Source organism: Danio rerio, chromosome 2, assembly GCF_049306965.1.
Source record: "Danio rerio strain Tuebingen ecotype United States chromosome 2, GRCz12tu, whole genome shotgun sequence".
Taxonomy (NCBI): domain Eukaryota; kingdom Metazoa; phylum Chordata; class Actinopteri; order Cypriniformes; family Danionidae; genus Danio; species Danio rerio.
The window spans coordinates 7,913,835-7,937,330 of record NC_133177.1 but is presented as its reverse complement, the minus strand read 5'-3'; the positions used below and the strand labels follow the sequence as shown (position 1 = coordinate 7,937,330).

Here is a 23,496-nt window from a genome sequence, read left to right as displayed (position 1 = left end):
AGCATTGTCACCAGGGCGGCCAGAGCAAACTTTGACGGTCTTGCCATCTTCGGTGTGATCGCACAGTTATATAGGACTGGTTTCCATTCATTGTAATTACTTAAGAACTTACGTAAGAAATTAAGCTAACAATTCTGAATGACAATTATTTCTACACCCATTTTGTTTAATGTGATGTTTACGCAGCAAGAGCCACCAACAAAATACACTATCACGGTTTTTGTACATGTATAAAAATGGTATGCTTTAAAATATAACATGTACTGGCAATCTTTTCATTACCATTGTATTGCCCTGAGAGTACATGTCATGTGTAAGACGCAGGTTGTTGATCTTTCACCCAGATACGAGTGTCTGCAACAGTCAAGCCAGCTGAGTCACAAAAAATATTTGTGCGCAACAAAAATAGTTTGGTCTGGATCTTAAAGCGCCACAACAACGAGCAGCAACACGCAGCAGTTTAAAAATATATATCGTGGATGCCTGGACTTGGACTTGCTAAGATATGTGCTCAACATATGTGCTCAAATAGGCAGATCATAAATAGTGGCCTACAGATATTTTATGCAATACAGATCATATGTGGTTTTCTGTGTTTCCAACACTATCTTGAGGCAATTTGTAACTTTTTGATTTAGTTGCGTAATTTGTATACATTTGTAGGATTTATTTACTCTTACTATTTAATCCAGCAATGACGGTTGGGTTTAAGGGTGGGGTTATCGACATATCTTCGTTTTAAAATCATAATTTTTAAAAATCTAATCAAATTAACTCGTATAAAATAGCCACCTTTTTGACAATATATAAAATAGTTATGTTTCTCTGTGAAATTAGACTGGTTTTTCATCCATTTTCCAGGGACAGTTTACACAAAAGTGAAAATATATTTATCCACACTCAAGTGGTTCTCAACTTTTATGAACACAAAACAAGATATTCTGAAGAATAATGAAAAAAACAGCCCTTGACATTCAAACAAGAACCAAAAGTACCAATGGACATCAATTTTAGCACGATTTATTTACTCATCCCCCAATGATGTTTGTGTTAAGGGCTGAGGTTTGGGGACGCGCCTCGAATCAAATGAAATCATATGAAATGTTATTTGACTATACTACAAAAATAGTTTGTATTTTTCTTCGTGAAATTGGCCTGGTTTTTCTTTGATCTTAAAGACATAATTCATCCCAAAAGTGAAAATATACTCAGTATTATTTCACACTCTAGTGCACAGGTGTCAAACTCAGTTCCAAAAGGGCCGCAGCTCTGCACAGTTTAGTTCCAACCCTAATTAAACACACCTGATCAAACTAATTGAGTCCTTCAGGCTTGTTTGAAACCTACAGGTAACCTGTTGGGCTTCGGCCCTTTTGGAACTAAGTTTGACACCCCTGCTCTAGTGGTTTCAAACTTTTATAAACAAAAAACAAGATATTCTAACGAATGTTGGAAAAAACAGCCATTGGCATCCAAAGAGGAACCAAAATACCATGAGCATCAATGGGAGATTTTCCTACACAATCTCACGGCAGTTTGTAACGGTGATTTAGTTACGTGTCATATTTGTACGATCTCTTTTGTACATTTTAATATGATTTATTTACTCATCCCCAATGATTGTTGGGTTAAGGGCTGAGGTTTGGGGAAATGCCTCGAATCAAATGAAACCATATGAAATAGACCTTTTTTTTTTGACTATTCACCTTATTCTTTGCAAATGAGCGGGCGCAGCCATTTTAATTTTTTTGGCTTGAGACAGCCGGTCTCATTCACTTCCATTCATTTTTAGAAGTTAGAAACAGCTTGTTTTGCTGCTTGATGTTGAAAACTGATTTTTTTTTATATTATATTACTTTGTCTGTATAGTCAAGGACACACTTGTTTGTAGAGGAAGCAGTTTGACTGTTTTCCTCCATTTATTATTAGTAATTTAGGGAGCTGAATCATAAGTTCTAAAACAATTGGAAAAAAGACACACTTCCACATTGAATACAATAGTTTCTACTTGTCCTTGTGAAATTGGCCTGGTTTTTCTTCCATCTTAAAGGAAGAAAAATTCATTCCAATAGAGAAAATATACTCTGTATTTATTCACACTCAAGTGGTTTCAAACTTTTATGAACAAAAAAAACAAGATATTCTAACGAATGTTGAAAAAAACAACCATTGGCATCCAAAGAGGAACCAAAAATATCATGGACATTAATAGGAGATTTTCCAACACAATCTCACGGCAATTTGTAACTTTTTGATTTAGTTGCGTAATTTGTATACATTTGTACAATCTCTTTTGTACATTTTAGCATGATTTATTTACTCATCCCCCAATAATGGTTGTGTTTAGGGCTGAGGTTTGGGGACACGCATCGAATCAAATTAAATAGTATTTAATAGCCAATTTTTTGACTATACTACAAAAATAGTTTGTATTTTTCCTTGTGAAATTGGCCTGGTTTTTCTTCCATCTTAAAGGCATAATTCATCCCAAATGTGAAAATATACTCAGCAATTATTCACACTCTAGTGGTTTCAAACTTTTATAAACAAAAAACAAGATATTCTGAAGAATGTTGGAAAAAACAGCCATTGGCATCCAAAGAGGAACCAAAAACACCATGGACATCAATGGGAGTTTTTTCAACGCAATCACACAGGAATCTGTAACTTGGCGATTTAGTTTCGTTTGTCATATTTATTTGTATGGTCTCTTTTGTACATTTGAATATGATTTATTTACTCGTTCCCGAATGATGGTTGGGGTTTAGGGCTGAGGTTTGGGGACATGTCTCCTTTTAAAAATCATTAAATCAAATTAAATCGTATGAAATACAATACCACTTTTTCTTTTTGTTTATATTTTTCCTCACAAAATCGGCCTGGCTTTTCTTTTATCTTAAAGGCATAATACATCCCAACAGTGAAAATATGCTCAGTATTTATTCAAACTCAAGTGTTTCTAAACATTTATGAACACAAAACAAGATATTCTGAAGATTGTTGTAGGAATCCATAGTAGGAACCAAAAATACTATGACCTTCAATTTTTCTGACACATTTCGGTAGATCTTCCTTTGTATTTAACAGAAAAATAAACTCACAAAGAAACAGGAATGAAACAGGTTTAAGGTAAATAAAGGGAGAATGAATCTTGTTTTCCCTTTAGCACATATGCAGTATACAGTCCCTCTTGCTTAATCTTGAAAGTAACTGTCATGTCCAAACTGAATGAAAACAAAACTTCATCAGGGGTCATGTGAAAATCTCTTGGGAAACTTCATGCTTTAAGGAAGTGTATGCCAACTAGACCCACAAAACAGAAATTAGCGCTTGAACCTAGTCTTAATGCGCATGATTCATCGGTGCTCATATTCAGACAACATTTTCACAATGTATGTGTTCTTAAATCAATTCAAAATGGTTAGACTCGCTTTTGAAACAACTTTTCTTTTCTTGTTGATGCTACTTACACCAAAACAGAAGAATGGACTTTAAGATGATGTACTTATTTAAAAACATTACTAATATTAAAGGTCCTCTCATTTTTTTTATTCAGTGTAATCTCAACTGAAACATAAAGACAGGGCAGGCCAAACATTAGCTCCTCCCCTTACAAAAAACAGGCAAAAGCGTTTGGCATTTCTGCATTAACGCTTTACCATTGCACACACTTTGTAAAATTTCATTCATCAAGTTTAGGAGTCTCTTTAACACTTATGTTTATGTTACTATAAAGAGATCAGCTATTTTGTTTACATATTTTTGTTTTTGACTATTAAAACTATTTGCCTTGGTAATGTTGGTAATCCTAATATTAATCCTAATATTCCTAAATGTGTTGTTAAAAAATATTTAGTAATTATGATATGAAACACGATAGCGTGATAATTATTTTTGCAGTATTGCTCAGCCTTAGACTGACTAATCATGTTGTCAAGTTATATAAATGTCATAAACTAGACCAGTGTTTCTCAACTTGTGGGTCAAAACCCACGTAACATTTTTAGTGGGTGAAAATGTAACATTTTTGAGTGTGTGGTCAAAAAAAAAACAACGAAAGTAAAAATTTTTAATTATTTTGCTTATACCGGACTTTTATTTTAAAATGCATGCGCGACAACCCTACCGTTTGACATGTGAAATTTAATTTAATTATTCCAACAAATTTGTCGAAGTGCAAGTACGACAAATAAGTATTGACGACAAAAAAGACTTAAAGCCTCAGTTTTATATGTGAGGTGCACTCATAAGAGCCCAGCCGGCACACGACCGACCTTCAACGTTGAAATAAGGTCAGATGTGTTTTGAACGTTGAAATAATGTTGATAGAACGTTTAATGTTGAACGGTTGAAAAACAGCCTGCATATGACAAGGCTTCAACGTTGAAATGTGGTTGAAAATACGTCAGTTGTTGCTTTAATGTTGAAACAATGTTGAATGATAAATGGTTGAAAAAAGTTACAGAAATACTTGTACAAATCAACGTTGACATTTTTTTATCATGGTCTGTATGTTGAATTAACGTCATTGCTTCACCCAATATTCAACATGTTTGGTTACCATGGTATCGGAGGACTCGGCGCACGCGGCCACGCGCAGCGCTTCACTTCACTTAATTACGAACACCTGACCTGCAGTGCAGCAGAATTCAGAGGTAAGCGTGTTTTTAGATGCTTTAATGTTTTATTTACCCCCCGATTTTGTTTTACACACAGTGTATCTTAAATGTGACTTGGTGTGGTGTTTCGAATTTTGAAGCATTTAAAACTTTCCAGTTTGTTTTTAGTCTTGTTTGCGCTCCGGTGACGCAGCTAACCTCGAGGTAATGTCACATGTTTAACGTTAGTCTAAATGAGCGTTTTTATGGCAAATTCAAAGCGATAAACTCTAAACTCAGTTTAAAGTTACTGAGCAACGTTATAAAACAATATCCATTTTATACGCTGTATTATTAGTGTTATTATTACAAAGTGAACTGCTGTCGTTTCACTGTTGTTGTTGTTTTTGCTTTTAGACATGTAACTAACTTACTCCAGAGACGCACTAACTTGCACAGCATTGAATGGAAAAGGCTTTGTCCATGTAAGTTTACTTTACCTTTAACTAAGCTATCTGTTAAATCTTCTTGGTGCTTTGGTTGGTGATATTCTCTTTCTAATCTGTTTGTTTATTGATTGTTAGGCTATGTTGTGATATTATATTGTTATATTGATATTATTATTGTGAAATCATGTTGTGATGTTATACTATGTGACAGTATTGGGGAACAAGTGAAGTTTATTCATAAACTAATTTCGAGAGGATCACGTGCTTATGATTTATCACGTCCAGTCTCGCATTTGCTAATCACTAATCTTCCAATCATATGAGCCCTAAGGCACCATAAATAGTCTAAGTTTCCAGTTCACTTTATCTTCGTTTGGAAGAAGCAGCTTCACCGTAGCTAGCTCCGTTGAAGAACCAACTCTAAACCAGCATGGACAACTAAAGCAGCAACAAGCTACAATCTTCAGGATCTTCATTTGGAAGAACGCTCTGCTCTGCTCATCAACTACAAAAGCTACAAGTGCTACAAGCTACAAAAGCTTCAACCTACAATCTACAATATACAATCTAAAAGCTTCAATCTACAAGCTACAATATACAAGCTACAGCAACAACAACAACAACAACTACTATTGCTACCATTTCAAACAACTACAACTCCAACAATTTCATCAACAGCTTAAACAACAACCTTCCACTTCAAAGAGCCTCCACAACGCATCTGCTGTGTCTTCAACCTTATTTCCCAGCAAGATATAAGCCAAACTCCAAAGCTATTGCAATAAAACGGAACCCTCACCTTCTCCTAGCAGTACACATGCTATCCATCGTTTAACAGATTGTTTGCTGGAATGTGTTCAGCAGAGCAGCAGCTCCAGCCACAAACAATGTTGAATTTGATCAACAAAATGGCCGCCAGGCTTTTTGCACCTTTTGCATGGCCTGACTGAAACTCCTTAAGCCAATAGCTGTAAAGATAAGCGTCTCCATCCAATGAGCTAAAAGACTGGAGATGGTCCCGCCCTCTCTCTTGACTCTGCTGCAAAGACCTTATGAATGAATAGGCCAGACACGCTTGTAAATTTAGTTAAAAAAAAAAAAAAAATAAATAAAAAAAAAAAAAAAATTCCATTTGACATTTAACTTCTGAAAAAAAAAAAAAAAAAAAAAAAAAAAAAAATTACCCAACCAGTAAATATTAACAAGCTATTGAAAAACATTATGCCATCAAGCACAGAAGTCCAATTGTAATACGCCAGCGACTCATGTGTTGATTTACAAGCGTCATATAAGATTATAAAGCAAGTCAGTCGGATGTGAAAACGGCAAAGAAACAAACTTCCCACTTGACTGTTATAAATACAAATTTAAACTTCACTATCACTTCACATGCTCAGTCTTCAAGGGGTACCAGTTTTCCAGGACCACCAGACTAGCCATATCCCATGTCCTCAGCTCTCCATTCATCTGTCATCCCGTTAGGAGACGAACACCCACCCCTACCATCCTTGCACATCGTATCAATGAAGTCATCGGACCATGCATTATCAAAAGCGCTTCCATTTACAGCCGCCCATGCCCTTATTAAGATGCCTCGCATGGATATAAACTAAAACAATTTTCATGTCTGCCATACTTGTATTATTTTGCAAAGATTTAATTTCTGATTCTCTTTGTTTTTTCTATTTTAGAGATCATGACTGCTGGCTCCAGAAGCTGACCCTCATCCAACCTATTACACTCCACATCCTCTTCACAAAGGATACATTCCATTTTTCACTTTATCCAATCTGTCCTAACCTGCAGTCTGCAACCTCTGAACCTGAAACCGTCGATTATCTTATTAAAAAGAAATCGACAACAACTTCATGATTGGAACTCCAAGGCTCCTCCTTTTAATATCTTGCGCATTAGCCCCATTGGTGTCGCTACTCAAAAAATGTTCTGGCAAAAACGCCTTGTAGTCGACCTTTCGTCCCAACACAATTGCTCCTTTCCTAGCATTAACAGCACCATTCCATTGGACGAATATTTACTTAACTACTACGACATTGATCAAGAGATCTCTCTCATAAAGATAGCCAGTCGTAACACCTGGCTAGCCAAAGAAGACATTTCCCCTACCTTTAAAATCATGCCAATCCACCCAGACTTCTGGCACCTTTTGGCATTTATTGGCGAAATCAATTCTATTTTTCGGATGCAAAAGCAGCCCAAAAAAAAAAAAAAAAAAAAAAAAAAAAAAAAAAAAAAAAAAAAAAAAATATTTGACATAATGTCAGAAGCTTTATGCTGGATTCTGTCTAATATTTACGAAATACCATACCTCATTCACCTTCTAGACGATTTTCTTATTTCCCCCCCGTCATCTCCTCCAGCCAAACACCTAGCGATCACCCAGCAGGTTTTCGCTGATCTCGGAAGGACCCAGTACTTCAATCGAATTTCTGGGTATTAATCTAGACTCGCATAAATTCCAAGCATCCCTTCCTAAAGAGAAAATCAATCGAATAATTTCTCTATCCCAAATTTTCCTTGAAAAACAGATGTGCACACAACGAGAACTCCTACCAATTCTCGGCCATCTAAATTTCGCTATGCGCATTATTCCTTTCATTTCCCACCTCCATCAATTATCCACCACAGTTCATGGTTTAGAAGAAACAATTTTTCTCTCCAAACCCAGTCGCGATGAACTTTGCTTATGGATCTCTTTCCTTAAGCAATGGAACGGCTGTTCCTTTTTCTACAGCGACTTGATTGCATCCCCTATTGACATCAACACATACACAGACGCTGCCCCTCCAATAGGTTACAGTGGCTAATATAAAGGACACTGGTTTGTCTCAACATGGCCAACCCAATTGTAATTCCATTCCAAAGACCAATGTTTTTCAGCCCTCTTCCAATTCTACCCTATCATCGCAGCAGCCATCCTGTGGGGGGATGAATGGTCTACATCTAGCATTCTCTTTCACTGCGATAACGAAGCTACAGTGCATTGCATTAACAAAGGACGCTCCCACTCCCAATCGCTTATGCCATTTTTAAGACACCTTATCTGGATATCTGCTAAAAAACAATTTATCATGATTGCTGAACATGTACCTGGTTGCAAAAACCAAATCGCTGACTCTCTCTCTCTCATTTCTCTTTGCAGATATTCTGGCAACTAGCCCCGGAAGCAGACCCTCACCCAACGCCGGTCCCTCCTTATTCAGTAACGATATTTCCATAAACCACCCACTTCATAATCTTCATCAAACTTCTCTATCTCTTATCCTACAAGCAATAGCTCCCAGAACCCTCAATGCCTACCTCACAGCATGGAATTCGTTCAAACAATTCCATACCATGCTAGACAACCCATTACACTCAAAATCCTTACCTCATGCATCTACACCCTCTGTAAAGGTTACATTTCCTCCCATACAGCCCGCACCTTAGATGCTATGTTCAATCTAGCATTTTTTGGGGGGTTTCTTAAATGTTCTGAATTAACAGTTACATCCAAATTTAACCCTCTACTCCACCCCACCATCTCAGATCTAGCTTTGCAAGACAGGGAAACTATCTCTTTCCTTATCAAACAAAGCAAAACAGATTAATTCCAGAGAGGACACTCTATCCTCATTTTCAATATTCCTTCACCTACACGCCCATTCCAAACCCTCTTAGCCTAGAAAATCTCAAGAGGCTAACCCACTGGCCCCGCTTTTTACTGATGACGCTAACCGTCCAGTATCTCGATTCTGGTTTCAAAAACACCTTAAAGAAATCTTTCGCCTATCAGGTTTTTTTCCCAGAGCCCTTTTCCAGCCACTCATTCAGGATTGGCGCAGCCACTACAACGGGCTCTCACACCATCAGATCCAGACCCTTGGTCGCTGGTCTTCTGAAGTTTTCAAATCTTATATACGTCTCAGTAAATACCACCTCAAGAAAGCCCAACAGGCTTTAACCAACCCCCAAGCACCTCCTCACACGGCTCCAACTCAAAAAGGTGTCTAACAGAGCCTCGACTCTCGCAAGAGTCATCCAAACCAAACCCCGCAGAAGCCCAATTGTCCACCCATGGCACCCTTACATGTTTGCCAAGGACTCCCTCAAGGGCCATTGCAGTTAGCATCTTCTGCAATCACCAATAGCTATTTACAGATGCAGACGTTTGTATCCACATGTTCTTTGCGCATTTACTGCGTTTGTACATATGTATTATATTTGTGCTTGTTCCCTTCTTCCAACTTTTCCAAATCTTTTATCCTTATAACCCTACTTTTCAGCCTCTCGTTCCTTTCTTCTCTACACTCCACTCCCAACTAATCTATTTTACACTCTACCTCTAATGATCTTGTTTCTACTGTCTAGACTCTTCAGACACCCGAAGGGGCCCCCTTGAGCTCCAACTCTTGCAGGATTCGGCCATAGCGGCCACAGTCCTTGCTTCTTCACGATGTTACCTATTCTTTTTCCGCCTAGACTCTTTCTCCAAGCTCCAAACCCCGCAGGGGTCCGCTCAAGCTAAAACTTCTTCACTCTACTTCAACTACCTCTCTTCTCCTTATGACTCACCCTCTAGCTCTGACCCCCACAGGGGTCGCTCCGAGCCCCAATCTCTCGCAAGAGTTATCCAAATCCTCTTTCCCACTCACTGATATCTATCTCCTCCTATCCGCAATCTACCCTCAAGCTCTGACCTCCACAAAGGTCGCTCAGAGCTCCAACTCTCACAAGAGTTACTCTCTTCCACTCACTGCTACCTATCTCCCCCTATCTACACTCTACCCCCAAGCTCTGACCTCCACAGAGGTCGCTTCAAGCTCCAACTCTCACAAGAGTTACTCTCTTCCACTCATTGCTCCTCCCAGCTACACTCTACCCTCAAGCTCAAACCTCCGCAGAGGTCACTCCTATCTACACCCTACCCTCAAGCTCAAACCTCCGCAGAGGTCACTCCTATCTACACCCTACCTTCAAGCTCAAACCTCCGCAGAGGTCGCTCCTAGCTACACTCTACCCTCAAGCTCAAACCTCCGCAGAGGTCACTCCTATCTACACTCTACCCTCAAGCTCAAACCTCCGCAGAGGTCACTCCTATCTACACCCTACCCTCAAGCTCAAACCTCCGCAGAGGTCACTCCTATCTACACCCTACCTTCAAGCTCAAACCTCCGCAGAGGTTGCTCCTATCTACACCCTACCCTCAAGCTCAAACCTCCGCAGAGGTCACTCCTATCTACACCCTACCTTCAAGCTCAAACCTCCGCAGAGGTCGCTCCTATCTACTCTCTACCCTCAAGCTCTAACCTCCGCAGAGGTCACTCCTATCTACACCCTATCCTCAAGCTCAAACCTCCGCAGAGGTCACTCCTATCTACACCCTACTTTCAAGCTCAAACCTCCGCAGAGGTCGCTCCTATCTACTCCCTACCCTCAAGCTCTAACCTCCGCAGAGGTCACTCCTATCTACACCCTATCCTCAAGCTCAAACCTCCGCAGAGGTCACTCCTATCTACACCCTACCTTCAAGCTCAAACCTCCGCAGAGGTCGCTCCTATCTACACCCTACCTTCAAGCTCAAAACCTCCGCAGAGGTCGCTCCTATCTACACCCTACCTTCAAGCTCAAACCTCCGCAGAGGTCGCTCCTATCTACTCCCTACCCTCAAGCTCTAACCTCCGCAGAGGTCACTCCTATCTACACCCTACCCTCAAGCTCTAACCTCCGCAGAGGCTGCTCTAAACTCAAACTCTCACAAAGCTCCATCTTTCGTAAGAGCTACTCTCCTCCACTCTCTGCTCCATACCTTCACTCTACTCTGGCCCCCGCAGGGGTCACTTAGAGCTCCAACTCCCACAAGATTCACTCAAAGTTCTCTTTCACTGCTTCAAACCACCTATTCTCCCCTTCTTCTTAACCCCGAAAACCATGACCCCCGCAGGGGTTCCTTCAAACTCTAACTCCAGCAAGAGTTATTAGAATCCTCTTTTCACCCTTATTAATCCTATCTAATTAATGCCCATGCATTTAATCTCTTTTCTTCTATTATATCCAGCAGCCGGATATAGCTCTAAATTTCCTGCCTTTTGGGGGGTTTTTTCTTCGAATACGCGGCTGCTGTCCCGAGCGATTAATTCTGCATTTTGGGGAGTTCTGAGATCCACCGAGCTCAGGCTCCCTTCTTGCTCTGCCAACGGGAGGAAGCCCCGGGCTCGAGGAGCCCTTGAGCTCGGGGCTCTCTCCCGGGACAGCATGCCAAATAAGCTTTGTAAATCATCAGCTAAGTGTGAACTCTTGAAGTGAAGTTTATTCATAAACTAATTTCGAGAGGATCACGTGCTTATGATTTATCACGTCCAGTCTCGCATTTGCTAATCACTAATCTTCCAATCATATGAGCCCTAAGGCACCATAAATAGTCTAAGTTTCCAGTTCACTTTATCTTCGTTTGGAAGAAACCCCCCTCCTCCCCTATTCTCCTCCTTTACCTGTAATTGGGCGGCACGGCGGTCCAGTGGTTAGCACTGTGAACCACACAGCAAGAATACTGCCGGTCCTAGTTCGATAGGACCGGTGAGTGTTTCTGTGGGGAGTTTGTATGTCCTTCCCGTGTCCGCGTGGGTTTTCCCCGGGCTCTCCGGTTTCCTCCCACCATCCAAAGACATTCAACATACTTAACAATCAAGCTGGTCTAATTCCTTACGTTCCCTTAGCTACAGCGGCAGGGGAGTTCTGAGATCCACCGAGCTCAGGCTCCCTTCTTGCTCTGCCAACGGGAGGAAGCCCCGGGCTCGAGGAGCCCTTGAGCTCGGGGCTCTCTCCCGGGACAGCATGCCAAATAAGCTTTGTAAATCATCAGCTAAGTGTGAACTCTTGAAATATGTATTTAGTGAGAAATTAATGCTTAAATTACACTCTGTATAGTAGCAGATAAGAGGTGTAATGGGTTTTAACTTTCTGAGTTTTCTGGAAGGTCCAGTTGAGGGGCATCAAGAACACGCAGATAGCCTAAACCTGTGTCAGCCTGGACAGACTGCAGTTCTGCTACTCCATGCCAAGGCTTTTGTATGGATGTCTTGACTACTACTGTGTTCTCTAAAGGTATTACTGGAGCAAAACAACAGCACCTGTTACAGTGAAATTTGTATTCAAAAAAATAGTGATACATGTGTAGCAGGTCCAGTACATGTGATGTCATTGAGAAGTTGTTTTTATTAAATGTCATTGAAACAAATAAATAAACATGCTATTTAAATAAATCTAAATATTAAAAACTTGAGGATTAAGATGACAAATGAAATGCATCATCTGTCTTGCGAAAAGGGTCTACTTAAGAATTCTGGTGTTTTCCAACTGAAAGGGATAGTTCACCCAAGAATGAAAATTTACTCACATTTTACTCCCCAAATGGTTTAAAACCATTATGAGTTTATTTTGTTGAACACAAAAGAGGCTATTCTGAAAAAAAAAAAAACTAAAAACCTGTAAACATTGACCTCCATAGTAGAAAAAAATACTATAGAAGTCAATGGTTAAATAGATTTGCAGCTTTCTTCAAAATATCTTCTTTTGTGTTCAATGTGGTCAGTACATGACGACAGAATACAAATTTTGAACTATCCCTTTAATTCTCTGTCCTACATGCAGACTTTTGCAGAAGTGCTACTCCTAGAGTTTTTCTCAACCATGTCTAAAAAGCTTTAAACAGCTTTTACAGTACATGTAATGGTTTACAACAACTTATAATTATTAAATGTGTTGAATGTTTCATGATTCTTTACTGCAGCCTTGGTTAAAAAAAAAAAAAAAAAGCAATTTTTTCGAGAATCTGAAATTTGAATTCTGGAAATGCTGGCACCAGTAGTGGCGAAGGGCTTCCTGACGTCATCACACCTAATTCTTCACTTCTCTTAGTTAGGAATATTCAGATGGATGAGTCAAAATTATTGAGTGTGGCGATATTATTGGACAAATTTGGATTCAATAAAAAAATAAATATTTGAATTTCACTTTGTATAATAGCTGATACCAACTTAGTTGTAACCTCGTATTTCATTTATTGCAGGTTTTCTGGAAGCTCCATTTGAGGGCATCAAGGACATACTGATGGCCTAAACCAGTGTCAGCCTAGACAGACAGACATCTATTGCAGTTCTGCTACACAAGACCAAACTCTCTGCTTTTGTATGGATGTCTGACTATTACGGTGTTCACTAAAGGTATAACTGGAGCAAAACAATAGCATCCGTTACAGTGAAATTTGTGTTCATAAAAGATAGTGATATGTGTAACAGGTCCAGTACATTTGTCATAAAGGTTAAATCACAGTAAGTACTGTAAAAATAACTTGTTTGCCTTTGCCACAACAGGTGATGGTGTGTGCTTACTGCTCGTAGTAAACACACACGCTGATCTGATGCGGGAGAGATATATGCAAACATATTTGTATTTACTGTTTTGTTTTGCCTCACTAAAGTGATGTTGGAGCTTGGTATGTTCACAGTTGAAATCACTGAAGTCACATGGAACGTTTTGACAATGTGTTTTGTGCCTTATCTTGACATTGACCATCTTGGGACTATTGCTGTCTGTAGAGGATGAGGAGCATTTAATCTAAAATATTTTAGTTTGTGTTCTGAAGATTAACAGGTCTCTGGGATGACACAAGTAATTAATAACAGAACCTATATGAACACTAAATGTGACATGTAATAGTGAAATAGTGGTCCTACATTCACAAATGTGAGCCATTATTATAAGACCCATGTGAACATGCAATTTTTATGATACTAATAATAATAATGGAATAACAAATTGCTTTTACTGTTGTGTTTGTGAGAGAGAATCAAACCATATATTCTACACATTTTCTTGATGATTTACTGAAATATTTGTCTACATGTTCCACTGTCACAGGTGCTCAGTTTTGCTGCAGTAATGCTAAACACAATCGATGTACTTTATACAAAAAAAAAAAAAAAACTACTAAATATTTAGCATGCAGACCTGCAAAGTGAAGGAGTAATGTCAGGTTTAGATTATAGCATGAGTTTTCACTATTGTGAAAGTGAAGCCATTCATTCACAATGAATTGGAATAGCAAACCTCATTATTGATTTTGTAGGAAACTCACCTGGTGTTTGAGAAATAAATATGTATTTAAGTGCTAGACTGATATAGATGTTTTAGTGTTTTACACTTGATTCTTTGTCCCCAGTGCCATCTTTTACCTCAAGTGTTTCTCTCAACCTATAAAACCTCAAACAGATGTAATGTATTTCACTTGTGATTCTTAGTTGTGAGTGATGTTTTTTATTTTATTTTTTTACTGCAGCCACTTTAAAAATGGGTATTTTGTAAACTTTGTAAACAGAATTGAAGCGTAGTTTAGTTACTTAGTTTAATTTAGTTAGTATCTGTCTTTCTGAAGACGGTAACACTTTACAATAAGGTTGTATTAGTAAGTGTTAATGTATTTACTAACATGAACAAAGAGCAATGAAGCATCTTTCATATAAAGAAAGTACAGTTCATGTCAGCTCAGTGCATTAATGTTAACAAGCATACATTTTGATTTTAATAGCATCGGGACATATTTCAATTAATTAAATGATTAATAAATGTTGAACAAGTTTAATTCATGAAACCTAATTAAAAAGTGACTATTTAATTGTATGCCTTTTTTCTGTATTTGAGTGTACAGCATGTATAGTAACCTGCATGGTTTTAATGAACTGTATGCTGTAAATGTTGCTGTATATTTAGAATAATTGAAATAATGAGGTGTGTATTAAATAAATTGATACACAGACTAAGTTGTGTATTTGTGTCGTGTATTTTTTATTAGTAAAAATTTGTTTGCTATATTTATGGACTTTGCGTTGTATGTAATTTCTATTTAACTTACGTTGAAATGTATGACGGTGAAACAACGTCACGGTATCAACGTTGATCCAATTTGCAAAATCGAAAGGTAATTCAACCTTCATTCAACGTCTACAAAACGACCACAATTCACCCATGAAGAAGGTAAGGGTGAAACAACGTTGGGATTTCAACGGTGAATCACCGGTGATGGTCCGACGGTGAAACAACGTCACTATATAAACGTTGATCCAATTTGCAAAATCGAAAGGTAATTCAACGTTGATCCAACCATAGACCTGACGTTGATTCAACGTTGAATCACCGTTGAAATGCCGGCTGGGAGAGCATTAAACCTTCTAAATTAAAACAACATTTAGAAACCAGAAAATGCGTTTTATTAACAGTTTATTATTAACAGTATTTGCCGTTTTTACTTTGTAATATTTCTATAATTTGATCCATTTTGTTAAAAGACAGCAATAAAATATTGTTTATTTGTAAGTCTTGGTGAATTTCATATGATGTATCTGTCACTACTTGTTTATGTTAACAAATAAATACAAATTAATTATAATTCCTAAAATTGTATTATAGTTCATAAAAATTTGGGTCGCGGCTTGATGACCATGTAAAAATGTGGGTCCCATGGCCCAACTAGTTGAGAACCCCTGAACTAGACTGTTTATAGTGCATAATACATAGTGTAGAACTGATTATTTCTGCCTAGTATCCACAATCTAATTTGTTTTACCACATAAGATTATGGAGGTGCAGTGGGTTATGAACGCTGTTTCATGTTGACTGGCAGGAAAATATGCTGTGTATGTATTGTTCATGAAAGTGTTATTAAGATACAATAAATATGAGAAAAATGCCTGTCCAAATGTATATGATGATTTTTTTTTTTGTTTTTCTGTAGAAACTAAAAAATTATATTCTGGATAATGCTGGAAGAAAACATTAAATATTTTATTACAAAGAAAACAGGGAAATCTTAATATTAAAAACCTAATATGGTCTTCTGTGTTTAACAGAATATCATCATAAAAGTTAAGTTTATCTGTTAGAATTAATATGATATATGAAGAAAATTAAATGCTTGATATATATAAATGAAATGATTTCTGTAATATATTGTATGTAAAAAAACAAAACAAAAAAAAAACTATTTCATAGCTAAAGAAAAATATACCATAAAGGGATTTCTGCCATTTCTATACAGGTCACACATATAAAGCTATTTGGACACAAAGTCTTACAACATGGAGCTAGAAAAATACAGTTAAATCAAACAAAAAGGAAAGTTATTTCAGAGGTGGTTATTTTCAAAAGTTATGAAGCGAATGGTTTACCTAAACTGAAAATTCTGTCATGATTTTATCACCTTATAATACCTGTTTTAGTTTCTTTTGAAAACTGTGACCATTGACTTCCATATTTTTTTTTATATTTTAATATTTAATATTTTTTTATATTAGAAGTCAATGGTTACTGGTTTCTAACATTCTTAAAAATATCTTCTTTTGTGTTAAAGAGTTACTTAGATATTTAAATTGATAAAGAATTTGTATCGTATACACATTGCATATATCTATAAATAAACATTTGCTCAAATATGTATGTCTGTGTGTATTTGGATATGCATAATAATGCCAGCTATTTTTATTTTTTTGCAAATTATATTACATCACAGCAATGTTTAATAAAAATAATACAAAAATAAATATATACAGTTGAAGTCAGATATATTAGCCCCCTATTTATTTTTTCCTCAATTTCTGTTTAACCGACAGAAGATTTTTTCAACACATTTCTAAACATAATAATTTTAATAAATCATTTCTAATAACCGATTTATTTTATCTTTACCATGATGTCTGTAAATAATATTTTACTAGATATTTTTCAAGACACTTCTATACAGCTTAAAGTGACATTTAAAGGCTTAACTAGGTTAATTTAGGCAGGTTAGGGTAATTAGGCAAGTTATTGTATAACGATGGTTTGTTCTGTAGACTATCGAAAATATATAGCTTAAAGGGGCTAATAATTTTGTACCTAAAATGGTTCATAAAAAATTCAAAACTGCTTTTATTCTAGCCAAAATAAAACAGATAAGACTTTCTCCAGAAGAAAAAATATTATCAGACATAGTGTGAAAATGTCCTTGCTCTGTTAAACATCATTTAGAAAATATTTAAAAAAGAAGAAGAAAAAATCGAAGGGGGCTAATAATTCTGACTTCAACCTGATATATATATATATATATATATATATATATATATATATATATATATATATATATATATATATATATATATATATATATACTAATTTTATAATAAATTAATAAATTATTTTCACTATATTAGTATTTGTATTTAATGCATTGAAAAATAAGTTAAATCTTTGTAGACCATAAATATATATGTACTATATGTCATTTATTTAAATATGTGGCCAACAAATTATAGATTCTTTTTATTAAAAAATTATTTTGTTATTCTTATTTTTTAATTCAACTATAGGGATGCGGCCAGGAAGGGGGCCTTACAAGATAATGTGCCCAGGGGGCCCTGAGTTCTCAATCTGGGCCTGTTAAGAAGCCTTGTATTATTTTCGTAATAACTCATTTGAAAGGAAATTACGTTTTAGAAATCAATAACTGACACACTGTGGACTCACAGAGACAGGCGGCCGCTATCAGCCTCACAGCGTCGTACGGAGGCTGACAGGTGGGATAGAGAGCCTCCACCAGGTAGTTGGCGAATGTGAGCGAGATGACCGCCTGACTGGCCGGCTCCACCAGCAGGATGGATGTCCACAGGCGGATGAAGGCGAGGAAACCCCCGAAGGCCTCCAGGATGTACACGTAACTCGCGCCAGATTTAGGAATGGTGGTTCCAAGTTCTGCGTAACAAAGCGCGCCAAACACGGAGAATATGCCGCCGAGAGCCCAGATGACCAGGGACAGGCCGTATGAAGCGCTGTATATCAGCACCCCCTTGGGCGACACGAAAATGCCCGAGCCAATCATGTTGCCCACGATCAAGCAGATGCCGTTGGTGAGCGAGATCTCCCTCCGCATGACCATCATCTCCTCCTGCGGCTCTGCGCCATTGCAGGCTCCAGACGGTTTCTTCAGGTCCAGGTCTTCCTCTGACCCCGGACACAGTTTCTGGCCTAAAGACATCAGTTTTTTCATGCTGAGGAAAAACAAAGGGGAGAAAGCCGGTACAGCTTGTTAATTCTTATGACAATTGTGGGTTATTCAGCTTTGATGTGGATGGAGAACACAAAATGGGGGGGTGGGGGGGTAATTAACTCAACCCTTCTTTTGGCACTAGTTTTTCTGCTGTAAAACACAAAAGAAGTTAATTCATTCATTTTCTTGTCAGCTTAGTCCCTTTATTAATCTGGGGTCACCACGGCGGAATGAACCGCCAACTTATCCAGCAAGTTTTTACGCAGCGGATGCCCTTCCAGCCGCAACCCATCTCTGGGAAACATCCACACACACACTCATACACTACGGACAATTTAGCCTACCCAATTCACCTGTACCGCATGTCTTTGGACAGTGGGGGAAACGGGAGTACCCGGAGGAAACCCACGCTAACACAGGGAAAACATGCAAACTCCACACAGAAATGCCAACTGAGCCGAGGATCGAACCAGCGACCCAGCGACTTTCTTGCTGTGAGGCGAACGTACTACCCTCTGTGCCACTGCGCCGCCACAAAAGAAATTATTTAAAAAAAAAATATGAAAACCATCAACATTGACTTCTATATTTGTTTTTCCGACGATGACAGTCAATGGTGTGTCTATGCACAGCTAATGTTAGTGTTTTTTAGCCGATGATAAACCTCAGGTGAGCGCCTAATGTGACTTCTTTTAACTTCATAAGGTAATTTTTACAGCATCGATGTTGTAATGTAATTGCAATAAATTCAGTATAATAGACTTAAGCATTAGATGTTCAATTGTAATGAAGAAAGACATTTTAACCTGCTAACTTAGCGTTTTCAGGATCAGCAAGCGAGCACAGAAACTCCATTGAAAATACTAGGGTACAATCCGTTTATTCATTCATTGTTTTTAGCTTAGTCCCTTTATTAATCTGGGTCACCACAGCAGAATGAACTGCCAACATATCCAGCAAATGTTTTACACAGCGCATGCCCTTCCAGCTGCAACCCATCACTGGGAAACCCTCACACACTCTTATTCACATACATACACTACGGACAATTTTAGTTCACCCAGTTCACCTGTACCGCATTTCTTTGGACTAGTGGGGGAAATTGGAGCACTCGGAGGAAACCCACGCAAACACTGGGAGAACATGCAAACTCCACACAGGAATGCCAACTGACCCAGCCGAGGCTGGAACCAGCGACCTTCTTGCTGTGAGGCGACAGCACTACCTACTTTGCCACCAAGTCGCCCACTGGGGTAAGATAAACTGTCATGTTTTAAACACATGGTGGGGGAAAATGGGATTTAATGCAGCGCTTCTTGTCCGGTCAGAGACCCACTTTAAATTATATATCCATCCGGTACTGAAGATCACTGATTTTTATAGAAATCAGAACTCAAACGTGGCGATTTTATGATAGACAGCTGAGCTAAGGCTAGCTGTCTGAAATGAAAAGTCTGTGCATATACCCCATTGTTACAGGTTTCTAATATTTTTTAAAAATGTTGTCTTTGTGTTCAACAGCAAAAAAGAAACTCATTAAGTTTGGAACCACTTGAAGGAGAGGAAATTTTATTTCTTGGGTGAACTGTACTTACATTAAAGGGATACCTTTAATTTGTAGAGTACAGTTAAAGACAAAATCACACTAAATAATGGTGGGTTAATTCAACCCAATTCTGGGTGTAATCATAGACTGTAAGGGTGTAATGTGGACTAACCAAACTCCTGGGTTATTTTTTTTAAATTCAATAGGATCCAATGTTTGGGTGAGTATATGAACCTCAGAAAGTATATTGTGGGGCGGAATGAACTGCCAACTCATCCAGCATATGTTTTATGCAAAGGATGCCCTTCCAGCTGCAACCCATCTCTAGGAAACATCCATACCAGGAGTCACCAACCCTGTTCCTGGAGAGCTACCTTCCTGCAGATTTTTAGTTGCAACCCTGACCAAACACACGTGTTTGTAATTATCAAGTGCTGCTTTAGGTACTATTAATTGGTTCAGGTGTGTTTGATCAAGGTTGGGACTGAATTCTGCAGGAAGGTAGCCCTCCAGGAACAGGGTTGGTGACCCCTGATCCATAATCACTCGTTTACACTTATATGGACAATTTAGCCTACCCAATTCACCACATGAGTTTGGACTGTGGGGAGAACCGGAGAAAAACCCACGTGAATGCGGGGAGAACATGGAAACTCCACACAGAAACGCCAACTGACCCAGCCAAGGCTCGAACCAGCGACCTTCTTGCTGTGAGAGGACAGCATAACCTGCACCATCGCGTTGCCTCTCCCAATTTGTATAACCCAATTTAACCAATACCCGTTTATACAGTTGAAGACAAAATTATTGGCCATCTTGAGAATCTTTTTATTATTTTTCAAATATTCCCCAATTGATGTTTAACAGAGCAAGGACGGACATGCTAACAGGTATTTCCTTTTACATTTTTCTTTCTACTTATTTCTTTTAGTTTGGCTGGAATAAAAGGAATTTAGGCTAAATATAATTAAAAGAGCAGTAATCCCTGGTAAAACTTGTTTAACAAGACTTTGACTATTGTGAATGCAGCATTAACATCTCAGATAACAGAGTATAAACAATTAGCTGAGCTCAACATTACTTTCATTCACATTTCTGTAACAAGCAAGCTTTAAAAAATGGCAAGAGTTCGGTCTATATAAATGTTCAGTTTATATAGATGTAACAAATTTGTGATTACAAGGAAATGGTACATCATACAAAAAATAAAAATAAATAAATAATAAAATTAATAATAAAAAATTTATAATTATATCTAGTGAGACTTCACAGTAAGGTACAGTTGTTAATATTATAATAAACTATAGATCCAAATGGGTTTTCAAAGTGCCATTGGAACAAAACGTTTCAGACACAACTTTACAAAGGATGTTTTTTTATTTATTTAAAGGAATTATTAATAATTAAAATACCATCTCCTATAATAAATGTTATATAAAAGGAGTTTTTAATGTTATATCAACCACAGATGCAACAAAGAAACTTAACTTTTAGTAATAAACAACATCAGCTCTTAATAATAATTCTTCATTAGTAGTCTATGTTAGCCAAGTTGCAATAAATATTAGGAACAATGTATTAATAAATGCTAAAAGTAACATGAAGATTAATAAATGCTTTGGGTATTTTTCAATGTTACAATTACAACCTTATTTTATCATACTGTATTTACATATTAGCTTTAGAAAATTGTTTATAAGACTAATTTTTAAATAAAACAAATAAACAGTTTGAATTTAATTCCGTTGTTGATTCATTTGGTAAAACAAGCCAAAAATTAATCAAGCGATCACTTCAAATTATAATTTCAAAGATAAGCAATGCCCTCACTAACCCTGGCAAATATCCTTAAATCAAATTAAGTGAGGCTAATAGTTATGGGGTTCATTTAACATTAGCATAGTGTCAAAAAATAAGGTCCCACTTTATATTAAGTGGCCTTAACTAATATGTACTTACACAGGAATTAATAGTTTGATACAATGTACTTATTGTTTTAATACATGTATTTACTGTGTACTTATGCTTGATTAAATACATGTATGTAATTACATCTGTAATTAACTTTTGTAATTACATTTGTAAATACACTGTTGACCATCCCTTACACCTTAACCCACCCTTAAACCTACCCACACCACCAAACCTGTTCATAACCCAACCTCTATCCCAACTCAAAGCACCACAAGTGTTCTCAAATACATTATTAACACAGTAAGTACATTGTATTTATTTTTTGATGTAAGTACATAGTAGTTAAGGACACTTAATATAAAGTGGGACCAAAAATAAAAGCAAAACTCACAAAATAAAAGTACTTTACCTTTAATCATGTGAGGAGCAATGCTGTGAAAAAACTAACAAACAAACAAATGAAATGGTGGCGCAAGATAAATGATGCTAATTTCCAGAGTGATGGTGATCGTGGTCAGAATGAAGAAAGCGAGTCTGTCAGGGTGGAATGGGTCAACAGGATGAGCCCTGTCGCAATCCTGGACCGCAGAGAGCTGTTTTTCCACCACGGGCGAAATGGCTTCTTGAGTTGCCCTGTCTATTTTAAGAGGTCTGTACTCAGAGATATAGAGAGAAAGAGAGAGGGAGAGAGAGAGACAGAATGCCTGCCCTCCACTATTGATGGTAAAAGTAGCTCAGTAATACCCTGACGCAGGAAAGCATGTATTTGTTACCTGATCTGCTCTGGCTCTAGAATTCAGGTTAGAAGGAACACCTCTTTATTTTGGAAATAGACTTTTTACAAGTCCCCTAGAATTAAACAGTTTAGTTTTGCCATTTTTTGAATCCTTTCAGTCAATCTCCAGGTCTGGCGGGAGCACTTTAGCTTAGCTTAGCATAAATCATTAAATTGGATTAGACAATTAGCATCTCGCTCACAAAAAAATTTGAATTTTGATAATTTTCCTATTTAAAGCTTGACTCCTCTGTTTTTACATCATGTACTAAGACCGATGGAAATTAAAAGTTTCTATTTAATAGGTCAAAATAACTGATGTACTATACTCTCATTTTTTTCGTAATAATCAAGGAACTTTGCTGCTGTTCCATGGCTGCAGCAGGCGCAATGATATTTGGCCTAGTTTCTTAGCTGGGGACTATTTTCAGCTGCTGCGTAATAGCATTGCTTTTTAAATAGGAAAATCATTTAAGACATTTTTTAAACGAGATGCTAATGGTTTAATCCACTTCAATTATCTATGCTAAGCTAAGCTAAATAGAATAGAATATATAAATGTTTTTGCTACATGTACTAAGACTGACAGGAGAGGAAAAGTTGATATTTTGATATTTCCGCAAAATTATTGCAAACAATTTATGTTGAATTTAAACAAATTAAATTTGGAATGTTCAACTTAATCTGTTTGTTTAAATTCAGCTCAAATATATGGTTTAAAAAAACTTAACGTGAAAAAAAGTGCTCCCGCCAGACAGAGATTGACTGAATGGATTCGAAACTAGTAAAACTTAACTGTTATACTCTATGGGAGTTGTAAAATGAGCCTATTTCAACAGCAAGTCGAGTTTATTTTCCTATTTAGAGCTTGACTCCTCTGTTTTGACATCATGTACTAAGACTGGAAATGAAAAGTTGCTATTTTCTAGGTCATTATCAAGGAACTTTGCTGCTGTACCATAGCTGCAGCAGGCGCAACAATATTAGGCCTAGTTTCTTAACAGGACTGTTTTCAGCTGCTGCGTAATAGCATTGCTTTTTAAATAGGAAAATCATTTAAGACATTTTTTAAACGAGATGCTAATGGTCTAATCCATTTCAATAATTTATGCTAAGCTAAGCTAAATAAAGTAGAATATATA

General features: G+C 37.4%; 1 protein-coding gene and 1 long non-coding RNA gene across 3 annotated transcripts in view; one reads left to right on the top strand and one right to left on the bottom strand.

Annotated features, from left to right (window-relative positions):
- Nucleotides 1-22,370, bottom strand: part of LOC100150834 (Y+L amino acid transporter 2) — a 54,262-nt gene extending 31,892 nt beyond the window's left edge. Inside the window, exons 1-2 of one of the 2 annotated variants that reach the window (XM_073923066.1) lie at nucleotides 21,989-22,370; nucleotides 17,600-18,120 (exon numbers count right to left, since the gene is read on the bottom strand). In XM_073923066.1, coding sequence (XP_073779167.1) covers nucleotides 17,600-18,119 — 520 coding nt within the window. In that variant the 5' untranslated portion in view covers nucleotide 18,120; nucleotides 21,989-22,370. The remainder of the gene's footprint in view (nucleotides 1-17,599; nucleotides 18,121-21,988) is intronic. The other variant, XM_073923072.1, reaches the window with a different exon arrangement.
- Nucleotides 4,593-14,322, top strand: LOC141377743 (uncharacterized). Its single transcript, XR_012390543.1, has 4 exons — nucleotides 4,593-4,655; nucleotides 5,016-5,083; nucleotides 12,021-12,148; nucleotides 13,113-14,322. It is a non-coding gene; the product is annotated as an uncharacterized lncRNA (long non-coding RNA).
- Nucleotides 22,371-23,496: the final 1,126 nt, after the last annotated feature.